Consider the following 23,779-nt stretch of genomic DNA (forward strand, 5'->3'; position numbering starts at 1 on the left):
ATACATTAATAAGCAAACTTGGCTGTATGGCTGGGGCATTAATAATTCACAAACTAGATAGAAGATGTCAGGGGTTACTGGTAAACAAGTACTGGGGCAGTAGATACTTCTCACCAAATGCTTCAGTGTTTAGCTTTGGCTGCCTCCCTTCTGCCGACCCCGCTGCTTGGGTGTGGTCACATCACAGATTAACTAGTGTCACTGAAAGGAGTCTGTAACAGCCAAACTACCCGGCACCTATGAATAAGGCAAATTCTAAGTGGAAAATGTATAAACTGGATCAGACCAGACCAGTCTTTGGCTTTACAAAGGAAACTCTTAGGGTGCATTCATACTACGGATACGCTGACTGATTCTGAATGTGAAAACACGTTCAGAATCAGCGCGTATAAAGCAGATCCCATTCATTTCAATGGGAGCCGGCATACGAGCGCTCCCCATAGAAATGAATGGGCTGCTTTTTTCACTACGAGTGCTCCCATTGAAGTGAATGGGAAGCACTCGCGTTTACGGCTCGTGTATAGGGCCCCTTCACACAGCGTAAACGCTCGGCTCATTCCGAGCCGTACACGCGAGCGCTTCCCATTCACTTCAATGGGAGCGCTCGTAGAGAAAAAAGCAGCCCATTCATTTCAATGGGGAGCACTCGTATGCCGGCTCCCATTGAAATGAATGGGATCTGCTTTATACGCGCTGATTCTGAACGTGTTTTCATGTTCAGAATCAGTCAGCGTATCTGTAGTGTGAATGCACCTTTAGGCTGGGTTTTTTGGGCTGGATTTTGTTGCGGAAAAAAGAAGCAATATCCCGTTTCTTCAGGCTGATTCAGCCGCGGATGTCCATGGCGTGACCCTCCGTCCTGATTAAGCCCATTCATTTGGCCCTAATCCAGAGCGGAATGCCGCAACTGGATGCTGGTGCACTGTTCCGCCTCAAAATCCGGTCCTATCCCCCAACCCCCCCTACCCCGTGTGAACCTGGCGTTAGATGTTTCACTTCTGCTCAACCCACTCCAGGCTTTGGCTCAAAAAACTGCAGCAACATCTGCGACAAAAAAACCCTGTGTTTTGCCGCATCATGGCTCTCCAACCATATTCTTTTCCCCAGCACTGTCCTGTCCTTTCCTTTTATGAATACTTAACAAGTAATCTGGAAAATCTTGATCTCAAACTAGATGCACCAAAATGTGTCAAAACACAGCAAAAGTCATTGATGGATCTTACACATAGGCCAAGTGTTTTTTTTCACAATAGTAAATGTGCTGCAATATTGTTTTTGGATTTTTTTTTTTTTTTTTTTTAAAAACTTAGTGTCACATAGTGTTCTGGCAATGTCATGTGGCCAGAAGCAGGAAAAATGTCATCAATGTCCCTCCAAAATAGATTTTAGAGAAGTTAGTCTGGCTGGTTTCACATCACATCTGTGGATGACTTTCAGCACAACCATATCAACTAATTCGGCTGAACCTATGCGCTAGATGTATACAACTCTGTGCCCATACTGTTACTTTTGTCTACTTTTCTCTCATATTAAGGCCAGGGACCCACGAACCAGAAGCGCTGTGCATTTTACAGTAACTGTAAAGTGGATGCGAATCCCATGCCTACCTTGCGGTAAAATCCGCACCACGGACACGCTGCAATTTCCAAAACTGGTGTGGTTTTGGAAATCGTAGCATGACAATTATATCTATGGAAACGCCGGCGGCTTCCCCGTAGATATAATTGTTATAGAAAGTCCCCGGAGGAAAACTCTGCAAACTTTCTTTTTAAAGCGCTGGGGGAAGAACCGTGATGCGTTCCTGCTGCGGTTTTTCCTGCAGCACTTTATAGCTGCAGTTTGTCCTGTGGGGCTTTAGCCTAAAAAGCAGTTGCGGAAATGGTGCCAAATGTAAAATATACCAAAAGAACACAGGCTTTTATTTAATAATCAGTTTATGCCGATTTTTGTGCATAGATTCTGATCTAAAGGGTCACTTTTTGTGCCACACTTCTCAAAAGTTGACAAAGTGGGCATGGCAGACCAAGTTATTCATACTGAAGCCAGAAAAAGCTTCATATTTAGTCACAGATCTATATCCGATTTCAGTATTTGGTCCAAAAAGAGGTTGTCACTAGAGATGAGCGGACACTATTCGAATAGCATGCTCCCATAGAAATGAATGGAAGGGGCTGCTTAACCCCCCGCGTGCCGGCTACATCCATTCATTTCTATGGGAGCGTGCTATTTGAAACAGCTGTTTCGAATAGTGTTCGCTCATCTCTAGTTGTCACCTTTTTTCATAGAGGGAACTTTTCTTATAAGGTTTGCCACTTTTTTTTATAGGGGAAGTGAATGTCGGGCCCTCCTAGGTACTTTTTATTTTTTTTGTTTGTAATTGTTTATGACCAAAGCTTTTAGTATATATAAATGTTATATCTTATGCCCTGTTCACATCTGCGTTTGGATTCCGTCCAGGGGAGTCCGCATGGGGACCCCCCAAATGGAATACCAAACACAATTGCAAGCGCAATCACACGGACCCCATAGAGTATAATGGGGTCCGTGTGCTTGCTGCACGCTGGCTGCATGAATCATGCGGGCAGGAAAGTAGATTGTGAACTACTTTCCTGTCCGCATGATCCCTGCAGAGATCTGGTGGCAAGCGCACGGGCCTCAACATAGTCTATGGGGTCCGTGTGCTTTCACTGGCACACCGCTTACAGTTGCATTCGGTATTCTGTTCGGGGAATGGGGGGGCCCCGAGTCCTCATGCGGACTTCCCGGATGGAATACAAATGCAGATGTGGCCTCAGTCTTTCTTTATTTTTTTTCCTACCTTATGCAGTGATAGCTATAAGGGTTTTTGTAAACAATACTTTTTTGTATAGACACAAAATACCTAAAATGTCCAAAACTTAAAAATATAACGGAATCCATTTTAACCCAATGCCTTGCTATTGCTTGAGGAATAATGAATTCGAAGATATATTTCCTAGAGAATATAAGTTCAGCAGTCCATGAAGACCTGCTAATAAGAGACTTTGGATGGTGCAACATGACCATGACCCAAAGGACACAAGTACGTCAACTGAAGAAGGGTTGAGAAAAATTTGTCTTTTGGAATGACTGAGTCACAGTCTTGACCTTAATCCTACTGAGATGTGGCAGAAACTGAAGATGGCTGTGCACGCAAATGAATGGGTGAGAGAGTCCTGCAGGTTCCCGTCTCCTGCCTCTGTTTTGTGCAGGAAACGGAAACCTGCAGAACGGAGACCAGGCGCAGATGTGAACGAGCCCTGAGCTGAAGTGCATTTACAGGCATGAATGGAACAAGAGTCCTCCTCCGCATTGTTCAGATCTTATTTACAGCTACAGAAAACATTTGGTAAAGGTGATTTATTTATTTATTTTTTTTTTACAAGTTATTAAATTCAAGGGTTCACTTACTTCTCTCTCCCACTGTTATGAAGTATGATCATTGCAAAGGCTCTGGTACAGAGCCGAGACGTCGCACATATGTCATTAATATACCCCGCTTTTTTTACGTTTTCTCCCGGAGTGCTATATTTTTATTGTTTTTGGATCTATCGCTCATCGGTCTAGACCTTGAGGAGTGCACCCACCTTTATGATAGTGCGGCCCGTGTGTTTTCATAGTAGATTAATAAGCCGGAACTTTGCATGCTGTGCGTGAGGAAAGTAGCCTACCATTTTCATTATACTTGGAGTGCAGATTTTTTTGGATTTAGATAGCTAGGTAATACCCGGAGCAATGGGATTAATAGTTAGAAATTGGGAAGTAATATCCCAGGAGCTATTTCATACTCAGTCCTACTGTGCGGACAGCTTCAGCCCTGTAATGTCTCCCATTTGGCACGCATCTAGTAAAGCCCTCATCTGTGTTCCAGTAAGTATTTCTCGCAGAGACAGTGACATTGCTATGCTGTGCCCAGCTGGCTGAGCCCTGGTATTTCTTCCAGGCTGAAAGATGTGAGGCAGGACAAGTTCTGCCTCCTATATGAATGTCCTTATTTAGTCAGCCTGTGAGGTGGAGCAGTTCTCTGCATTCCCGCAGCTCAGGGGAGAAGAGTCAGACATCAGCCCATGTTAACTCTGTGTCCTCCCTGCAGCCTCACAGACATGACTGCAAGGATTTAACCCACAGGATCACTATTCCCAAGAATCCCGAAACTGTGACTCCTCTGGAAGGGATTAGGATGCCAGTATAATGTGTTTGCCTGGAGGAGATCAGGATGAAAATGACCCCTCAACAGAAAGCGCCTAGCAAGGACCTAGGGTCGTGGCTTCAAGAAGGAGGGAAGGTGGGTATTGTCATTCCCTATCAGATGCAGAATACAGGAGCTATACCTGTACACTTTATGATGGTTCTGCTATCAACTACAGTCATCACAAACATGTCTTAGAGTTTCGGGCTGGTTAAAAACATTTCTGTCTGTATATAGAATATCTCCAACTATATACATTATTTGTGCCGATAAGTGAAATATCCTTTTAGATTTTCTGTGCAGGGTGTGATGCACCTGTCATATCCATCTGGGTATGGATCAATTGTATTAGTCAATATCAAGTACCATGTTTGTCACCAGATTATAGATCAAGTGTCTAGTGTTTGTTTTTTTTTGCATTTTGCCACAATATTGCACTTAAATCCTAAAACAGAATCTCGCCGGTCTAGAACGGTCAGACTTCCTTTAGTTGCATCAGCTTTATTTAAAGTACCCAGCATGTGTCAGATACCAACAAAGATGAATAGACTGCAACTGTATATATATTCACTGTACAGTAAAATTACACGCACAATCCCAAATATACGGACGCTGGTTTGTGACTGTCGTAACTTCTAGAATTGCCTTACACACGAAATACAATGAATTACAATATCAAAATAAGAATTTCAAGACTTAATTCTTTCACATTGGGAGACAAAAGAATCATTAAATACATTGTCTCTTAGCAATGAACTTCTAGATGCAGTGTATCTATTTAAAGGGGTTGTCCAGCTCGGAAATTTTTTTAATCATACTGCATAGAGTGGGTTGCAAAAAATTAAAGAAGCAATACGTGACTTGTTGAAACCCCAATATTCCTAATCTTATGCCTGCTGGTTTCTTCTTTTTGGGCTCTTCTTGACATACAGGAAATGCGGATGCAGCCAATCACGGGGGTGGGTGACTGAGCATTTCCTGTGTGTCTAAAGGGGACCAGGAAATAGTGACCAGCGAGGAACCAGTTAACACCATTATGGTAAATTCTAATCATCTTGATATTTGACGTACATGTACGTCATAATGTTAGGTGGGGGATATAGAGAGGACCCAGAAACTTAACCCTCTCCGTATATGGAGGGTTCCAACCGTGGACCGTGCCAGCACCGATGGTGGGTGTTAATTATTTATATTCAGTGTCCACCAACGTGACTATAGCAAGCGAGCTGTTGTGCACAAGTGCCACCATATTGAATGAAATCACCAACCCTTACAATGTTAAAATGGGTGATCAGTTCTCATGACCACTGGAGGCCTATCTAAGGCTAAGGTCCTACGGGACAATCCACAGCGGGAAAAACAGCGGCGGGAACACATTGCGGTTCTTTCTGCAACACTTTAAACAGAAAGTTCATAGAGTTTTCCTCCGCTGACTTTCTGTTACAATTATACCTATGGAGAAACCGCCAGCATTTCCATAGATATAATTGACATGCTGCGATTTCCAAAAACGTACCCTTTTTGTATATCATAGCGTGTCCGCACTGCGATTTTTTTTATTTTTTTTTTATTTTTTTTTTTACCGCAAAGTGGGCATAGAATTCGCAAGAATCCCATCCACTTTGCAGTTACTGTAAAATGGCGCTGTTTCCAGCCTGTGGGACCCGGTCTTCAGCTCCCAAGCCTGTCATCCTAGATCTTCTTTTGATGCATATTGCATGAGTGATCAAATCCCTAGGCTCTAATCCCCCAAAACGGACTAAAAATATTTAAAAAAAAATAAGATTTCAAATCGACTCCTTTCCCCAAATGACAAACAGAAAAATAAACCAAAAAACAAACCTATTCGGTACTGCCACATCCACAAGCAATCGATAGCAGATCAAAAAGTCATATGAACCCCCATAATAGCTCAAATAAACCTGTTAGAATATGATAATACAAAGACAATTTTGTATCAATTTTTTTTTTAAAGAAATTAAACATAACAAAAACTATATAGATTTTTGGCACCATGGTGATCATACTGAATCTTAGAATGGCACCACTGAGTTTTTTTTTTCCAATTCCACCCCATCTGGAATATTTATCAGGCAGTACATAGTATGGGATGTTAAACGGTGCCAATAGGAAGTAGAAAATATAGGAAGTATTTTTCCCACAGAAAATATAGCCGTCATATGGCTAAGGGAACAGAAAACTGTAAGGTCCATTCACACGGAGTAAACGCGCGCTCATTTTGGCAAAATACATGTGTAAAGAATACACATGTAAAAATAAGACTCCCATTGACTTCAATGACATTTTACATGTGTATTTTGCCGTGTTTTTTTGACGTGTATTTTGATGTGTTTATTTTACAAGTGTAAAAAAAAAAAGACATTGAAGTCAATGGGAGTCTTATTTTTACACATGTATTTTGCCAAAATGAGCGCGCATTTACTCCGTGTGAATGGACCCGTATACGAGTTATGGCTTCTGGCAGACAGGGTGGGAAAAAAATAGAAAATTCATTGCTGAGAAAAGGCGTTAATATACCAATGGTAAGACTCCCATTGCTGCAACTATAATAAATAAATATATATATATATATATATATATATATATATATATATATATATATATATATATATATTACGATGTCTCGCATGCTTTTTAGAGTTTTTGTTGGATTACTTAAATATACATTTGTTATTGTGATGTTTGAGGACAACACATTGTAGAAAGCAGCGTTTTTTGTTGCAGATTTGTTTGTTTGTCTTTAGCCAAAGTCAAGAATTTCTACAAAAGGAATGGGCGATATAAAGGAAGTTCTTATACTTCTCCATTCTGCTAAATCCACTTCAGGCTTTGGCTCAAAAAAACCCAAAACAACGCATCAATGCTGCAACAAAGAAGCCTCAGATCCTTAGGATGTTTTACATGGGTCTTGCGTAGTGCCAAGAGCTTGGACAGGACTGTAAACATTGTTTATACAAGTTTTTTTATGTTCACCATATTAATAATCTGCAATCTTCACTCCTACATTCATTCGCAGATGCACAGATATGAACTTTTCAGCTTGGCCATTAGGTGTAGACTTTTCTTATGTGGATGTGGCTTTCCCGTAACATATTGTAGATGGGATGTCTGTACGTCCAGGCTGCGGCTGCTGCCACTACCTCTGATGTACAAGCATAGCTGCACCTCTATACTAATTTAGACCTCTACACCTGATCAGGGATTTTTTTGACCTATAATGACAGAGACTGACACTGAGACTGAGGAGTGTGATATTCCCCTCTCCGTTCTTTAAAGCGAGTTCTACGTTCAGAATGAGCGAAGGTTTAGACTAAGGTTTAGGCCGTAAGGGCATTCTGGGCTTCATAAAGTATAGGTAGTGCAGTTATGGCCTATAACTAAGTAATGGCTGCCCCCTGCCCTACCTTTACTTGATTAAAGGGGTTATCCAAGGTAACAAATTTTTTAATATGAGGCCGAGGAAGGTGGGAAAAAAAAAAACTAAATCCCACCCTCCTGATCCAGTGTTTCCCAGTGTGGTCCAGTTCTGCTGCTCCCGTGTTTTGGTTTTGTTTCTGGTGGAAGTCCCCGCTGCATGTGACGGGTAAGGAGAAGATCTATTCGGATATCGGCATTGTCCAATTTTTATGTCAGTTATGTAGTCTAGCTCTGACTGACGACACCTGTTTGGCACCATTCTGTAGTGGTAAACAATGAAATGTATCTGTTCATAATACTTACATTGTTTCTGTCAATCTTCTGTTTATGTTGAATACATTGAAGATTCTTAGTAATCCCGTAAATAATCCTGTGTTGCAGGAAGCAAAATTTAGCTTGTATTTCTGTTTTGGTGTTCTATTATTGCAGCAGTACAATGAAAATATTGGCAGTGCTTTGTGTGATGAATCCCAACAGTGTGTAGCAAATGCCATCAACTATAATAAGGTACTGATGCTGTGTTTGGGGCTTCTGTCAGAGTAGAAAACCAAGCTATAGCCATATCTACGCCCTTTCTTTTGGACAGGTCTGTATCTTTACTAATCTCTCTACCCCAGAAAACTAGTTTAGGCTGAGGCCCCTCGTTGCAGAAACGCAGCTTTTTTTGTTGGAGATTTTGTTACGGTTTTTTGAGACAAAGCCAACAATGGCTGAGAAGGGAATGGGAAATATATGGTAAGCTCTTGTACTTGCCCCTTCTGCTCAATCCATCTTGGCTTTGGCTCAAAAAAAAAAAAAAACTGCAGCAAAATCTGCAACAAAAAAAGCTGCTTTTCCACAATGTGGGGCCTTAGGCTGAGGTCCCACGTTGCAGAAACGTAGCTTTTTTTGTTGCAGATTTTGTTGCGTTTTTTTGAGCCAAAGCCAAGAATGGCTACAAAAGGAATGGGAAATATCTAGGAATCTTATATATTTCTCATTTTGCTCAATCCACTCCTGGCTTTGCCTCAAAAAACCGCAACAAAATGTGCAACAAAAAAAGCTCAGTTTCCGCAGCGTGGGGCTTTAGCCTTAGGGTGCATTCACACTACGGAACGCCAGCGTGTATCACAGCCGTACACGCCGGCGTTACAGCAGGGCTGCCGGACACTTCCCATTCATTTCTATGGGAGCCGGCATGCGAGCGCTCCCCATAGAAATGAATGGACTGCTTTTTTCCATTCATTTCTATGGGGAGCGCTCGCATGCCGGCTCCCATAGAAATGAATGGGAAGTGTCCGGCAGCCCTGCTGTAACGCCGGCGTGTACGGCTGTGATACACGCTGGCATTCCGTAGTGTGAATGCACCCTTAGGTGGGAACGGCGCCGCACCTCCCATGAGGCGACCTGAAGCGACAGCTTCAGGCGGCGCTATGCCAGGGCCCCGGGGAGGGCGGAATTTTTGCTGACCTAAGCCAGTCCAGAACAAGCTGTCCTGGACTGGCTTAGGGTCACCGTCACTGAGCGGTGGATTGGGGAGGCTGCTGGAGCAGCGCTGCTCCAGCGGCCGCCCCTCACGCTCAGGCAGAGAGGAGGTCCTCTCCCTACCTGCTAAAGACGCTCGCTCCGCTCGGCCCCGCCCCCTCCACTCGGTCCCGCCCCCTCCACATGGCCCCATCCGGGGGGGGGGCTTTCTGACGTCCGCCTCAGGCGGCAGAAACCCATGGTTCACTCCTGGGTGGGAATTATTGTGCCAAACATGCACCGCTTCCCTCTTTCTGCACCATGCTTGCATGTTTTTTTGTGAAAGCGGACAGAGCAAGGTGAAGACCAAGATGAGCTGGAGCAGGAACATCATGGCCAGATAAATTTACTAATTAATAGAGATGAGCAAGTAGTATTCGTTCGAATATTGAATCCTATTATAGTCTATGGGAAAACACGGGATCAAGACTCTTTCTTGATTAAAATATCAAATTTTCTCTTTATTAGGTACAAAAAACATATTAAAAGTTTTTCATAAGTCCGATGGTATAGCCTTAAGGCGTTTCAGGAGTATACCTCCCTTAGTCATAGTCAAATGGGAAAAAATGGGAATGGTGTTCCGGTTTCCATGGAAACCAAAGTTCGACACCTTGGATCCTCCAAGTTCTGGAAGTAGCAGGATGAGGAGCATGAGGAGGTTTTTGCATTGAATTCAATGGATTTTTCCTGCATGGTATTCGACCAATACGAGTATTCGATCGAATAGTCATATTTGATCGAATACTACTCGCTCATCTCTACTAATTAACTCATGTCAGTTTTAGGGCTAGTTCTCAGAGTTTTTTGCAGGCGGATTTTGACGTGGAATCCGCCTACAAAAATGGCTCCCATTGACTTTGATGGGAGCTGCTCTTTTTTTTTGCCCCCTGCTAACTAGTAGTGGAAAAAAGAAGCGAGATGACCGATCTTACCGTGGATTCCGCGCCTAAATCAAACGCGGCTCAAGACATGCTCCTGTTTAGGCCATTCATTGTATGCCATGACCGAATGCCGATGCTGCATTGGCATCCCGTCGTTGCTAGCCATGCGGAATGTTCACACGGCGGAAACGGTTTTCACGATGTTTTCCACTGTATGAAAATACCCTTTTATAGGAAACAGTTAGCACCAGTCGGGGATTTCATTAAGTCTGGTGTACAGAAAAATAATCGTAATAAATTCCTCCATGGTCTATAAATAATTATATATTTATAATGTCAAGTACAGGAGAAGAAAAATTTAGAAAAGACACGGTGCTCCATGCCCCAGGGTAAGCATATGAAATGTATACAGGGTGCTCATCTGTGTTCTTCTAGTACAAGTACAACAATGTAACATCACCTGCTGCTACTCAACCTCGGGACAATGTCCAGAATGGATTGTACCTTAATAAGCATACAATATATAAAAGGAAGATTAAGTCAAAATGCCACAGTACTGTCAGAATTAAGTTTGGTTTGACTTTTAAGGCATTTAAGCGCTATACCAGCAGCCTTATCAATTTAGGCATGGGTATAGTGACTGAAACACTTTGCCATATACATATAAGTAGAGATGAGCGAACAGCGTTCGACCGAGTACATGTTCGATCAGATATCAGGCTGTTCGAGATGTTCGATTCCAGTCAAGCACCATGTGGCGAACTCACTAAAAATTTGTATCCCCTCCCACCTTCCCTGGCGCTTTTTTTGCACCAATAACTGTGCAGGGGAGGTGGGACAGGAACTATGACAACGAAGGCATCGAAAAAAATCTGAAAAATCCATTGGCTGCCGAAATCAGGTGACCGCCACTTTATACGAATGGTGGATTTCAGATCCGGTTCAAATGAGACTGTGAACTATGTGACTGTGAGAAAGGGACAGATGTACTGGCAGGGTTAGCTAGGGATTAGCGTTATTTCGGTAGGAATGTTACTTAAACAGCTCTTTGGGGCTCTATCTCGTGGCAGCCCATTATATGCTAGTCGGGATCCCTGTCAGCTTGTGTTATGGTGGGAGCTGACTTTTTCCCATAGGAAAGCATTGGCCAGCGTTCGTTGTCCGAATGCTGCACAGTGTACAGCATTTGGCCAATCAACACTGGTTCTACCGGAGAAGGCGGAGTCTAAGATCGGTCCACAGCAGTCTCCATTGTGGTCCGATCTCAGATGCAGCAGTGTAGACTGCACAGCACTGCTACATCTCCGGAATTGCAGAGTTGAGTGGGAGCTGACTTTTCCTCATAGGAATCAATGCTGGTTCTGCCGGAGGAGGTGGAGTCTAAGATCGGTCCACAACAGTCTCCATTGTGGTCAGATGTAGCAGAGTTGACAGAGCTCTGCTATATCTCAGATGTAGCAGCTACATCTGAGATCGAACCACAATGGAGACTGCTGAGGACCGATCTTAGACTCCGCCTCCTCCGGCAGAATCAGCGTTGATTGGCCAAATGCTGTACACTGTACGGCATTCGGACAATCAACGCTGGCCAATGCTTTCCTATGGGGAAAAGTCAGCTCCCACTCAACTCTGCTATTCCGGAGATGTAGCAGTGCTGTGCGGTCAACACTGCTACATCTGAGATGTACAGAGCTCTGTCAACTCTGCTACATTGGAGATCGGACCACAATGGAGACTGCTGTGGACCGATCTTAGACCCCGCCTCCTCCAGCAGAACCAAAGTTGATCACTGTATGGCATTCGGCCAATCAACGCTGGCCAATGCTTTCCTATGGGGAAAAGTCAGCTCCTGCATTATTAGTGGCGTAATACAGGGACTTTGGCGTGTTAGATGCCCCCAGACATACTTCCCCTGCTATCTCAGTTGCATTCCAGAGGTGTTGGCATCATTTGCTGAGGTGTCATAGTGGACTTGGTGACCCTCCTGAGTCATATATTTGTTTGCCTCTAAACAAGTATTTTTTCCCCATAGACTATAATGGGGTTCGATATTCGTTCGAACAGTCGAACTATTTTTCAATAGTGGTAAATTCAGAGTTAGAAATGTTCCTATTGAACATCTAGTCAGATGTACAGTATATACCTGTATACCTAGACAGCTGTATATGTCAGCCAAATAGTTTACCTCTTGGTATGTATTGAAAAGTGAGACTACTGTGCTTTTCATCACAAGTGAGGCTTCGAGATCCTGACACTGTCCCAACCAAACAATATGGCAGAAGGATACCCATTTACACACATTTACTTATAGAAGTTGATCAACGTCGGCATATATGCTAGGAGATTTTCCATCACTGTATGCACTGCATATAGACGTAGACTGGCCCACTGGGTTGGAAGACCCTATGTTTTTAGGAGCTTTATCGGAGAAGGCCATGGGCTGGAACAGGGATCAGTAAGTGAATGCAGCTGGTTCTCCCTGTTTCTGCAATGTGGTTGAAACCTCGAGAAGTGGTGGCGCAAATGGTGGCCTACAAGCTTTGTGGCATAAGAGGGAAGTATTAGTAATTGCCTGTCTGCTTCTCCTTTCTGCTCTGGGCACATATGACATCACAATGGTTCCCCCACAGCAGAGAAACCGATTGGGATGGAGAGGAGACAGAAGTAATCTGCTCATTCAGTTGTATAGTGGGCCATTTTCCTCTAATATAATATTGGCCCTTATTATTGACCACAAACAATATGACAGCATCACCGGTCCCTCATACCATGGCCCCTTTACTGGTCCACAATACAGAGGGCCCAGCAATGGTGCCCATATAAGGTTCCCCTTCACTGGCCTCTCTATACTGTGAGGGGCCACTGTAGAATCAACCAGTGTCATTATATCATGTGGGGGCAATGATGAGGCCCAATATTATATTAGGGGGGAATATTAGTGGGGTTGTCCATGAATGGGAGGGTCCCCCGTGACAGCCAGTGAAGTGTCAAATTAGAATAAACCCCCCAAAAAAGCATATTCTCCAGTCCCCAGTGCCTTATTGTTTGCCGCCAGCGTCTGTTATTTAGTCTGATGTCGGCTCCTTACTGCTCGCTATCTGTGGCCTGAGGGGTTGAATGGCAAATCCTATAACGGGTGAACAGAAAACAAGAGTAAATTATGATAAAATTGACAGGGCCAGCAAAGTAACGTGACTTCTTTATAGCTTGTATACCAGTAACTGTAATGTGGAGTTCTCAGAAAATTTACGTCCAGTTGTGAAATCAGAAAATTGATAAGTACATGGGCCAAGTGCCACTAATCTCATACGTAATAAGACTTGTTTCCAAGCATTGTGCTGAATGCTGGTTTACTAACAAGCGGGATCCATTGCACAAGGTGCTGCTCAGTAAGGCACGAGCAGCATGTCCTAATGAAGTCCAGATGCTGGGAGCTGTGTTTATTCAATGGATAACGCTCAGTGCCAAGCTGCTAACAATTGTATTACGTTACGGTAAACACTATCCCAGCGATAAGAAAGACCAAACCGCAGCCAACATGAATTAAACCGTTAACAGAAACCACAATCCTCTGACCTGGTCTCGCACGCACTACTATAGACTACAACATAGACCACAACCTCCTTCCTACATAGACAAGAACTTGTCTATGGGGTTTCTGATGCAAATAGTCTACAGAGAAATATGCTAAGAATGACGGCATATAAGACCAGGTGTCCGCAAAAACAACTCCTTTACTATAAGACCACTTCCATATAACTGGAATTTGCTGTCGCTCATAATTTTCCTGCAGCAGCTCCCTCCTCCCTACCACAGCATATTAGTGGATCTTCCCTTAACTTAGAGTAGAGGGATTCCCCACATCCCTTGGAAATATACAGATTTTATTTTATTTTTTTTTATGAGATGTGGCAACCCCACTAATGTACAAAGTAGTAGCAGCACTGAGTATGGATGGACACATAAAGGAAAAAAAAAAGGCAGCATAAAACTAAAATAGGAACAGGTCCAGCATCCCAGCAAGGAAATTCCAAGGAACCACAGGATTTGCATCACCTTGTTGTGTAGTTACATTTCATCCACCTAATTGCAACATTTAGCCTGCAGCCTCCATGAAACACACACGGCATTGCTCATTCTCAGTATATATATGGAGGCAAGTCATTCATTGAATTGTTTTAGGTAATTTCTCTTTCGATGTGCTAAATGTGTGTACTGTCTTATATGCGTGACAGTGATTGTGTGTAGCACTCTCAAATTGCATTGGCTGAATAAAATGTGACTGCAAAAAATGATGGACTACTATGCAATACTAAACTACTCTGCTTCCCCCTTTCACTAGTGTTAGGGTTACATGAGCACTTTTGACACAACTCTCATTACACAGCCAAAGATTGGAGTGTGATCTCGAGTAATGGAAGAGAATACCGTCATATTGCAACTCATAAAATCAGAAGAGGGAGTAAGGCCAGTTGACAGGGGACAGAAACCCGGCGGTCAACTTTAAAACCCATTCACTTGAATGAGATTGTAAAGGTGACCGCCGGTGTCCGCCTACGGCCTCTCCGTGGGGAACCTTTTTTTTTTTTTTTAGCCGGACACAAAGTCCGGCTAAAAAAAATGGTTTCCCCATGAACAGGCAGCAGGCAGACACCAGCGGTGTCGCAACGTATAGTGCGATTTACAAAATGCAATGGCTTTTGATATTGCAACATGACTTTTGCAGATATTTTTCTGCAATTTGTAGATAGGATTAGCCAGAATCCCATCCACTTTGCAGCCACTATAGAATGCTGCAGCCTAAGGGTGAGGCCCCACGTTTTATACATAGAAAATAGTGGTAATATATGTGAGACATTGTTATACTACAGGCTATGTTTTCTGCGTTTCATGAGATTCTAATAGCAAGTGATTGTCTACAAAGTTGGTTTTCAGTGAATTGTGTTCTGCTGGATTCCCCTCGGCCCACTCGAGGGTCTTCTGGTACTCTGGTAGACCAGTCAAGCCCTGGTTATATCTGTGTTATTCTGCCATTATGTAAGGGATACAGCAGATGCGTTACTTACATGGCTCAGGTGCACATACTGTATATACCATATATAAATATGGGAGGGGGGAGCGTGTCCTTCACTGAACACCAGGAAATTACATTGAACGCAAAGGAATAGGCTCTATTATTAGAGATGAGCGAGTAGTATTCATTCGAATATCGAATCCTATTATAGTCTATGGGAAAAAACGGGAATGTTCCGGTTTCCATGGAAACCAAAGTTCGACACCTTGGATCCTCCAAGTTCCGGAAGTAGCAGGACGAGGAGCACGAGGAGGTTTTTGCATTGAATTCAATGGAATTTTTCCCGCGTGGTATTCAACCAATACGAGTATCGAATACTACTCTCTCATCTCTATGTATCTAACATATAAGATATATATATATATATATATATATATATATATATATATATATATATATATGTGTGTGTGTGTCTGGGAAGACAAGTATATTCTAGTCAGGCACCTAAGGGGTGTGTTGTGAGACTCACACCAGGGAGGTCAGCTGACTAATCAGGCCCTAATAACAGTCTGAGTGTGAAGACTAGCAGGGTGGCACCACACTGACAGAGATGAATTGCCCAGACTGAACCTCCAAAGCAGGTACTGTGCCACCCGTTGCTGTTGCCAAGGTGGGAGACTGGTAGCCAGTCTCCTGTATAGTCAGGGAAAAGTTTACTTACGTTTAAGTTAGTTTCTCAGCCGAGAAGGGTTTTGTTTTGTTTATTCTGTGGCTTATCTATATATCCAGTGTCTGTGTCCCTGCTTCCTGCACTGCTACAAGCATCTATCTGAGCAGTTCCCCACTATATATACAGTGTGTGTATATATATATATATATATATATATATATATATATATATATATATATATATATATATATACACACACACCCACTAGGTTTGGAAAGTATAGGCTCTTTGTTTTCCACCAGTTGGTTGTTTCTGAGGGACAGTTAGGGCTAGTTCACACGTGAGTATAAGGGGAGGTTTTTGACAGCGGATTTCGCGTCCAAAACCTCCCCTTATAATGGTGGTCTATGGAGACCGCCGGGCTTCTGTTCTCCGCTAGCGGCGAGCTGCTGCTAGCGGAGAAAAGAAAGGACATGTCCTTTCTTCAGGCGGAAGCCGCGCTGGCTCAGTCGCGCTGGCTCCCCCGCAGCTCCCTCCTATGTCGGCTCATTCATTTGAGCCGACAGCAGAGGGTTAAGCCGCGACAGCGATGGTCGCGGCGGGCGGGTTTTGACAAGAGAGAGACGCGGCTCGCCGCGTCTCTCTCTGTGTCAAAACCCGCGCGGGCAGTTCACGTGTGAACTAGCCCTTATGTTTTTAGCAGAGATAACGCTCCTCCTCTGGGTCTAGTCCTGCATATATTGTGGGATGTTGTGGACAATACATATACAGTACACTCCCTATGATGGCGCATTATATTTCTGCCCCTTGAGTTCAGTATTTATCTGTATGTGTATATGCTTTCTGGAACTTTACTAATAAGGAGTATTTTAGACTGATGATACTAAAGGTTTTATGGCAGTTTTGAACTGTTATATCCTGTTGTTTTTTTTTTTTTTCTATGGGTTACAGTTGACAAGTGGAAATAACATCTAGTTACTGTTAGGTCATGTGAGATCACCACACACTTGTACATATACATAACCATACCGCCCAACTTTTGAAGAACTGAAAGAGGGACAAAATGTGCAGCGCGCTGCTGCGAATTTAGACCCGCCTACTTTTGTGTTGACTCTGCCCATATTCATTAATTTTTCATGTGCCCGCACACAGTATAATCCTCCTACTCAACCGTAAATTATATGTCCCCCCTCTATCTCTCCCCTAGTTTCATATACACCCTTCATCTGCCCCCAGTTTCATGTCCCCCCATCTCTGCCCCCAGATTCATGTCCTCTCCATCTCTCCCCCAGATTCATGTCTCCACATCTCTGCCCCCAGATTCATGGCCCCCATCTCTGCCCCCCGATTCATGTCCCCACATCTCTGCCCCCAGTGTCATGCCGTCTTCTCCTTCATCTGCCCCCAGTTTCACGTTCCACCTCAGTGTATACATTACACTTACCTTCTCCTTGTTCTCCCGCTGCTCTGTGCGCCTCTCTCTCTCACTCGCACACAGTTGTTGACGCGATGTGATGTCATCACATCGTGTCTACACAGCCAGTACGCGTGCAGCGGCGAAGCAAGGAGCTGAACTGTGACAGCTCCTTGCTTCAGCCGCGTATGTGTTCAACTCAGATCTGCGTCCTCTGGACGCAGATCTGAGTTGAAATCGGTACATACCTCCCTCCAACCGGGACCGCGGGACACGTCACCGAAATCGTGAATGTCCCGCGGAAATCGGGACGGTTGGGAGGTATGACATAACTAATATGTGTAGGTAGCTTTATATAGAGCAGTGGTTCCCAAATTTTCTGAAGCGGGACCTACTTGTCAACGAGAATTTTGCCCGGGGATTCCCACTACTGTATTTGGCTGCATTTGAAAAATAAATGTCCCTAGCATGTATTCTATCTATTATTCTGTTGTAACCCCCCTTTTACCCTGTCTTTTAGCCCTTTATTCTATTCGATCAGAAATTTTAGGGTCTCATTACAGCAAAGTTGTGCCCCCCCCATCCAATGTATATTACAGTTATCTGTTGTGTGGCCCCTACACAGTATATAATGTAAATTGTACAGTGCTGCGGAATATGTTGGTGCTATATAAATATATATATTTTTAATTATTATTCCCTTGTTCTCCTCTCGCAGTATAAAATGCTCCACAGCATGGTCTAATGTTCCAGAGCAGCCTTCACAGTATAATGCTCCACAGTGGCCCCCACACAGTATAATGCTCCACAGTGGCCCGTACACAGTATAATGCTACACAGTGGCCCACACAGTATAATGCTCCACAGTGGCCCCCACACAGTACAATGCTCCTCAGTGACCCCCAGACAGTACAATGCTCCTCAGTGACCCCCACATAGTATAATGTTCCACAGTGGCCCCCCAGACATTATAATGCTCCACAGTGGCCCCCAGACAGTACAATGCTCCACAGTGGCCCCCAGACAGTACAATGCTCCACAGTGGCCCCCAGACAGTACAGTGCTCCACAGTGGCCCCCAGACAGTACAATGCTCCACAGTGGACCCCAGACAGTACAATGCTCCTCAGTGGCCCCCAGACAGTATAATGCTCCACAGTGGCCCCCAGACAGTATAATGCTCCACAGTGGCCCCCAGACAGTACAATGCTCCACAGTGGCCCCCAGACAGTACAATGCTCCACAGTGGCCCCCAGACAGTACAATGCTCCACAGTGGCCCCCAGACAGTACAATGCTCCACAGTGGCCCCCAGACAGTACAATGCTCCACAGTGGCCCCCAGACAGTACAATGCTCCACAGTGGCCCCCAGACAGTACAGTGCTCCACAGTGGCCCCCAGACAGTACAGTGCTCCACAGTGGCCCCCAGACAGTACAGTGCTCCACAGTGGCCCCCAGACAGTACAGTGCTCCACAGTGGCCCCCAGACAGTACAGTGCTCCACAGTGGCCCCCAGACAGTACAGTGCTCCACAGTGGCCCCCAGACAGTACAGTGCTCCACAGTGGCCCCCAGACAGTACAGTGCTCCTCAGTGGCCCCCAGACAGTACAGTGCTCCTCAGTGGCCCCCAGACAGTATATGACTGTTTTTTTTTTCCCCACTTTTATTTATATATTTATTTATATATAATATGTTAGGCCGTTATGTACTGTATTATTGCAATATGTAGTGACCAATAATTTACTCACCTGTCCACGTTCCTGTTTGGGCCAGTTCTGCTGTCACCTTCAGAACCTGCTGTACCAGACACTGAAAAATGCCAAGACGCTGTTCTTCAGAGTCATGATGTAGGTGCACCCTGAGGTGGCAGTGGAGACCGACCAGGTCACGAGTGTGAACAGGTGAGTAAATTATCAACCGCAATCTATTGCAATAATACAATAAGTAGTGGGCGATTTAAAAAAAAAAAAAAAAAAAAAAAATATATATATATATATATATATATATATAGGTGCCCCGGTTTATTCCATGAGACTCTCCTGCCTATTTACCACTGATGGTTGTGACCCATAGTTTGGGAAGCAGTGTTGTTGGGTAGTTATTAGAGAGCCTAAGGGGAAAGCTCTGCGCAGTCTCCTTGAATGTTATTTCATTGGTGCATCCTCGGCTGTTCCGTTCCCTGTTAGTTTGTACTTCTTGGTGTCATTTTGAAAAGCCTGAACATGTCTGCTCATCCGATCACGGTCTGAGGAGGATCACTGCATTGACAGTCATTTCCCTTATGTGAAAAATAGACCCCCAAGGCGTAGGTGAGAGGGCGTATGCCCCTTGTTATATACCCTACTAAGCAGCTTGAATTACAATTCTATTTTGCTGGACAACCCTTTCAAAGTTCATTTCTTTGTGGTTTAGAAAACAAGAAATTCCTACTGTGTATGAATAGTCATTCAGGGCTATTTGAGGAAAGTGAACATATTGCATTGGTCTTTATTTCTACACAAACCAGCTATTAATTTGTATGATCTAGGTTGTGCTCAGACCACATGAAAGCTTTATCTAATTTCCAATTGAATAAAGTGACAGCTGCAATCCATAGGAGCATTCATTGCATTGCATTCAACTCGCAAGGATTCCTTTCGACTACAGCTGTAGAAGCTTTGCTACAAAAGTCTTCATGTACCCCATCTATCACTAAGTAAAGGCTGTGTCTAAGGAGCTACAGTCATTCTGTGTCCACCGTATTCTGTACATTGTCATATTGAATGGATATTCTCACTTGGAAGCAGTGATTATTCTCATTGCATGTCCTCTGATGGAACATGCCAAAATATTACCCATATGGACCATAACAAAGACTCCAATGAAACCGGAGGCAAAGAGACTGTGGCCCCATAGAAGTCTATACGCAATTTATTAGTGCTCTGTGTACATGAAGATTTTAGCGAAGACAAATCTAGAAAAATCTTAAGTAAATGAATCCAGACTGCCTCTAATTCCAGTTTATCATGTCATGCACCCATGAATGGTATAATAAAATGTAATAGGGTGACATATTTAGGAAATCTAGATTTATTAATTTATTATTATTATTATTATTATTATATTTTTGTTTTGCCCTGTTATTTTCTAAATTGCTCTGCCAATAGGAAGGGAGTTTCCCTCTCCTGTACATTTTTTTGCTAATCTTGATGATTCGCTTTTTCCATCATTATGGACAAAATATTAAGGATGTAACAGAGACTTGGTGAGACATCCTATGTTAGATATCTGCTTTATCGGCAGGTCAGAGTCTACTTCCCGTAGCTGATCACCAGTCATAGAGCAAGAGAAGGTCACAAGGACCAAAGTACAAAAAGCTGAGCCATTTTCGTCACAGCTTTAAGGTTTTACATGCAACTGCATACTACTGGTGATTTACTGTGGGAAATACATTGAGCTATTTCTCCTTGTTTTCTTTCTTATGTTTTCATTTTTTAGAGTTGCATTAAGATGTCAAAGTGACCGTCTCAAAGGTCACCAATGGAATCCTTGTTTTACGTCATATTAACTGCCAAAAAAATACACAGACAACATATGTAGAAATTCAGATAGTCGGTGTGCGGCATATTACCTTGTTTTATAGGGGTTTGAATACCAGCTGTAAATGATGTAGAACATACTTGAATCTTCTCTACTGGAGAGAACAAATAAACCATTCCTTAAACTTGACAGTCAGCATGTTATTCACAGTCAATAAAGATGTTCTTTACCCTTACATTCACTTTTAAAATAAATTAGGGAGAGTGTGTGCCTACATAGGTGTACAGAGACGTACAAGTCATTCCTTCTCCGCTAGGGATTCTGGGTAAAAAATATGGGCAGCATACAGAGGCACTGCACTCCTAATTACATCCTGGAGAATAGATATGCATATTTTTAAAATAGACTTGCATTTCAGGGTCAGTATTTAGGTTTACCATACTTAGTCGTATGGTAGAAGAGTTAGTATGGTGTGAAAAAGACCACATTCACAGAAATAGAGAAGTACTTGGGTATTCTGCTTAAAGGGATCCTATCATTGAAACACATTTTTTTCTCACTAACACGTCGGAATAGCCTTAAGAAAGGCTATTCTTCTCCTACCTTTCGATGTCTTGTCCGTGCCGCCGTTCACTTGAAATTCTGGTTTTTGTCGGTATGCAAATGTGTTCTCTCGCAGCACTGGGGGCGGGCCCCAGCGCTCAAACTGCACTGGGGGAGTCCGCAATGCTGTGAGAGAACTCTCCAGCGACGCCTCCATCTTCTTCAGGAACGTCCTCTTCACGCTTCTTCTTCCGGCGCAAGCAGTCAAACTTGTAGGCCTCGGGCAGAGCCGACTGCGTATGCCCGTGGCCACAAGAAAAATGGCCACTTGCACAGTAAGTAAGCGGCCTTTTTCTTGTGGGCACGTTCATTCGACTCTGCCCTAGGCCCGAGGCCTACAAGTTTGACTACCTGCGCCAGAAGAAGACGTGTGAATAGGATGTTCCTTAAGAAGATGAAGGCGTCGCTGGAGAGTTCTCTTGCAGCATTGGGAATGCCCCCAGTGCTGCGAGAGAACTCATTTGCATACCAACAAAAACCGGGATTTCAAGTGAACGGCGGCTCAGAGAAGTCATTGAAAGGGAGGAGAAGAATTGCCTTTCTTAAGGCTATTCTGACGTGTTAGTTAGTTATGTTTGAATGATAGGATCCCTTTAACAGTCAGCTGAGCAGCACTCCTGACTATCAAGCAACATCTCCTTTTGAAAGTATTATTATCTCTCATAAGATCTTATCTGAAATATATGAATCAGTTTTGGGCTCCACATTCTATAAAGGATCTAGGTGAGCTGAAGAGGCTTCAGAGGTTCTTAGGTACTGAGTTTCACTGTGAAACACACAACTCTTAAGATATATGACTCTTCTCTATAGAAGCCTTGGGAGAAGAGGAAGAGAGAGTGAGAGGACAAGAAGGATAGCTTTTAGTCTCTAAAGCTTTCTATGACATCCAAAACAGTTTCTTCACGTAAGTACGGGTCTGTAATCTCTATATATGTCCTGCAGGTTCTTGGGATTGTTTCTAAGTGAGATAAAGGGACTGTTATAGAACAGAATACTCTTCTACTTACTGTGATCAGTGTACGGCAGCGAGTCTCCATCCACTAGCTAAAGGACAACTGCAAATTTCATCTGTTGTATATAATGGGAAAACTGCTAAAACTGCAGAATACAAGTCATTTAATGAACTAGTCTTAATCCTTATTTACAAACACATAATATCCTATCCTGAAAAGTTAAAGGGGTCTTCCTTAGAGATGAGCGAATACTATTTGAAACAGCAGTTTTGAATAGCGCGCTGCCATAGGAATGAATGGACGCAGCCGGCACTGGCGTCCGGCCGCTTAACACCCTGTGTGCCGGCCGCTCCCATTCATTCCTAAGGGAGCGTGCTAGTCGAAACTGCCGTTTCGAATAGTATTCGCTCATCTCTAGTTCCTCTCTCGGTGTTTCAGCAATCTAGCTGAAGTCTTTTCATCTCACTTCCTGTATTTCTCCTCCCTCTTGCTGAATGGACTTGAGAAGTCTCACAACACTTTTATATACAGATCAAATAATATACAGATGCATGTACAGAATGGACTCAGTGTTATCTGTGTGTTTACATAGAGAGATAACAGACTAGGCTTTATCCGCAAACTACAATTAGGATTGTTCTGAGTGACATCACTTGTCCTATAGGTCTGTGGTTATAGCAATTCTGTGTAAACAATGGGAGGAATAAGATCACATAGCAGGCAAACAAAGCAGACTTTCTAAAGCAATATATTCAGGAAAAGTCTTCAATTTACATAAGCTACCATTGTAGATGGGATGCTTGAGATGGGACAACCCCTTTAAGTGAAACAAAAGTACGCTACAAATTTCTTGCTGAAACCAAATAACAATCAGGTTGTATAAATATTTGTACTTTAAACTTATACATTTACATAAGCACTGAGCTTTGCTTGTTTTTTTGGTTTATTGTTTTTGTTTTTTATGGGTCAATGTTGTTTTTTTTTTTTTCTTTTTATGTAGATTGTGAGCTCCACATAGAACTCACAATGTACATTTTTCACTAGCCGTATGTCTTTGGAATATGGGATGGAAATCCATGCAAACACGGGGAGAACATACAAACTCCTTGCAGATAGTTTTATGCCCTTGGCAGGATTTGAATACCAGGACTCCAGCGCTGCAAGGCTGCAGTGCTAACCACTGAGCCTCCGTGTGGCCCCTTATTTTTGAAATTCTATCTCTCACTGTTAAAATTAACCTACCCTTAAAATTATAGACCAGTGATGGCGAACCTATGGCACGCGTGCCAGAGAGGGCACGCAGAGCCCTCCATGCTGGCACGCGTGCAGTCGCCCGGATCGCTCACCAACAGGGAATACGGTACAGGATTCCCCGATGATGAGCGATCACTGCCTTCAGTTGTATGTGCAAATGCACATACAGCTGAAAGCTGTCAGGGTAGGCCGCGGATCGCGCGACCACGGCCTACACTGGCTGCAGAGTTTGATCTCTGCCCCGACGCGGGCGCGATGACGTCATCAGCGCCGCCAGTGACAAGAAGGTGGATGCCGGCGGCTCTTCAGGGGTGAGTATGAG

The 23,779-nt window shown here is 43.5% G+C and overlaps 1 protein-coding gene across 1 annotated transcript in view; it reads left to right on the forward strand.

The window, feature by feature from the left end:
- Positions 1-4,064: 4,064 nt before the first annotated feature.
- Positions 4,065-23,779, forward strand: part of LOC142184478 (rho GTPase-activating protein 20-like) — a 61,267-nt gene continuing 41,552 nt past the window's right edge. Inside the window, exon 1 of the mRNA XM_075259365.1 lies at positions 4,065-4,303. Within this exon, the coding sequence (XP_075115466.1) occupies positions 4,235-4,303 (69 nt within the window). The 5' untranslated portion in view covers positions 4,065-4,234. The remainder of the gene's footprint in view (positions 4,304-23,779) is intronic.

The sequence above is a fragment of the Leptodactylus fuscus genome, chromosome 11 (genome assembly GCF_031893055.1).
Source record: "Leptodactylus fuscus isolate aLepFus1 chromosome 11, aLepFus1.hap2, whole genome shotgun sequence".
NCBI classification, from domain to species: Eukaryota; Metazoa; Chordata; class Amphibia; order Anura; family Leptodactylidae; genus Leptodactylus; species Leptodactylus fuscus.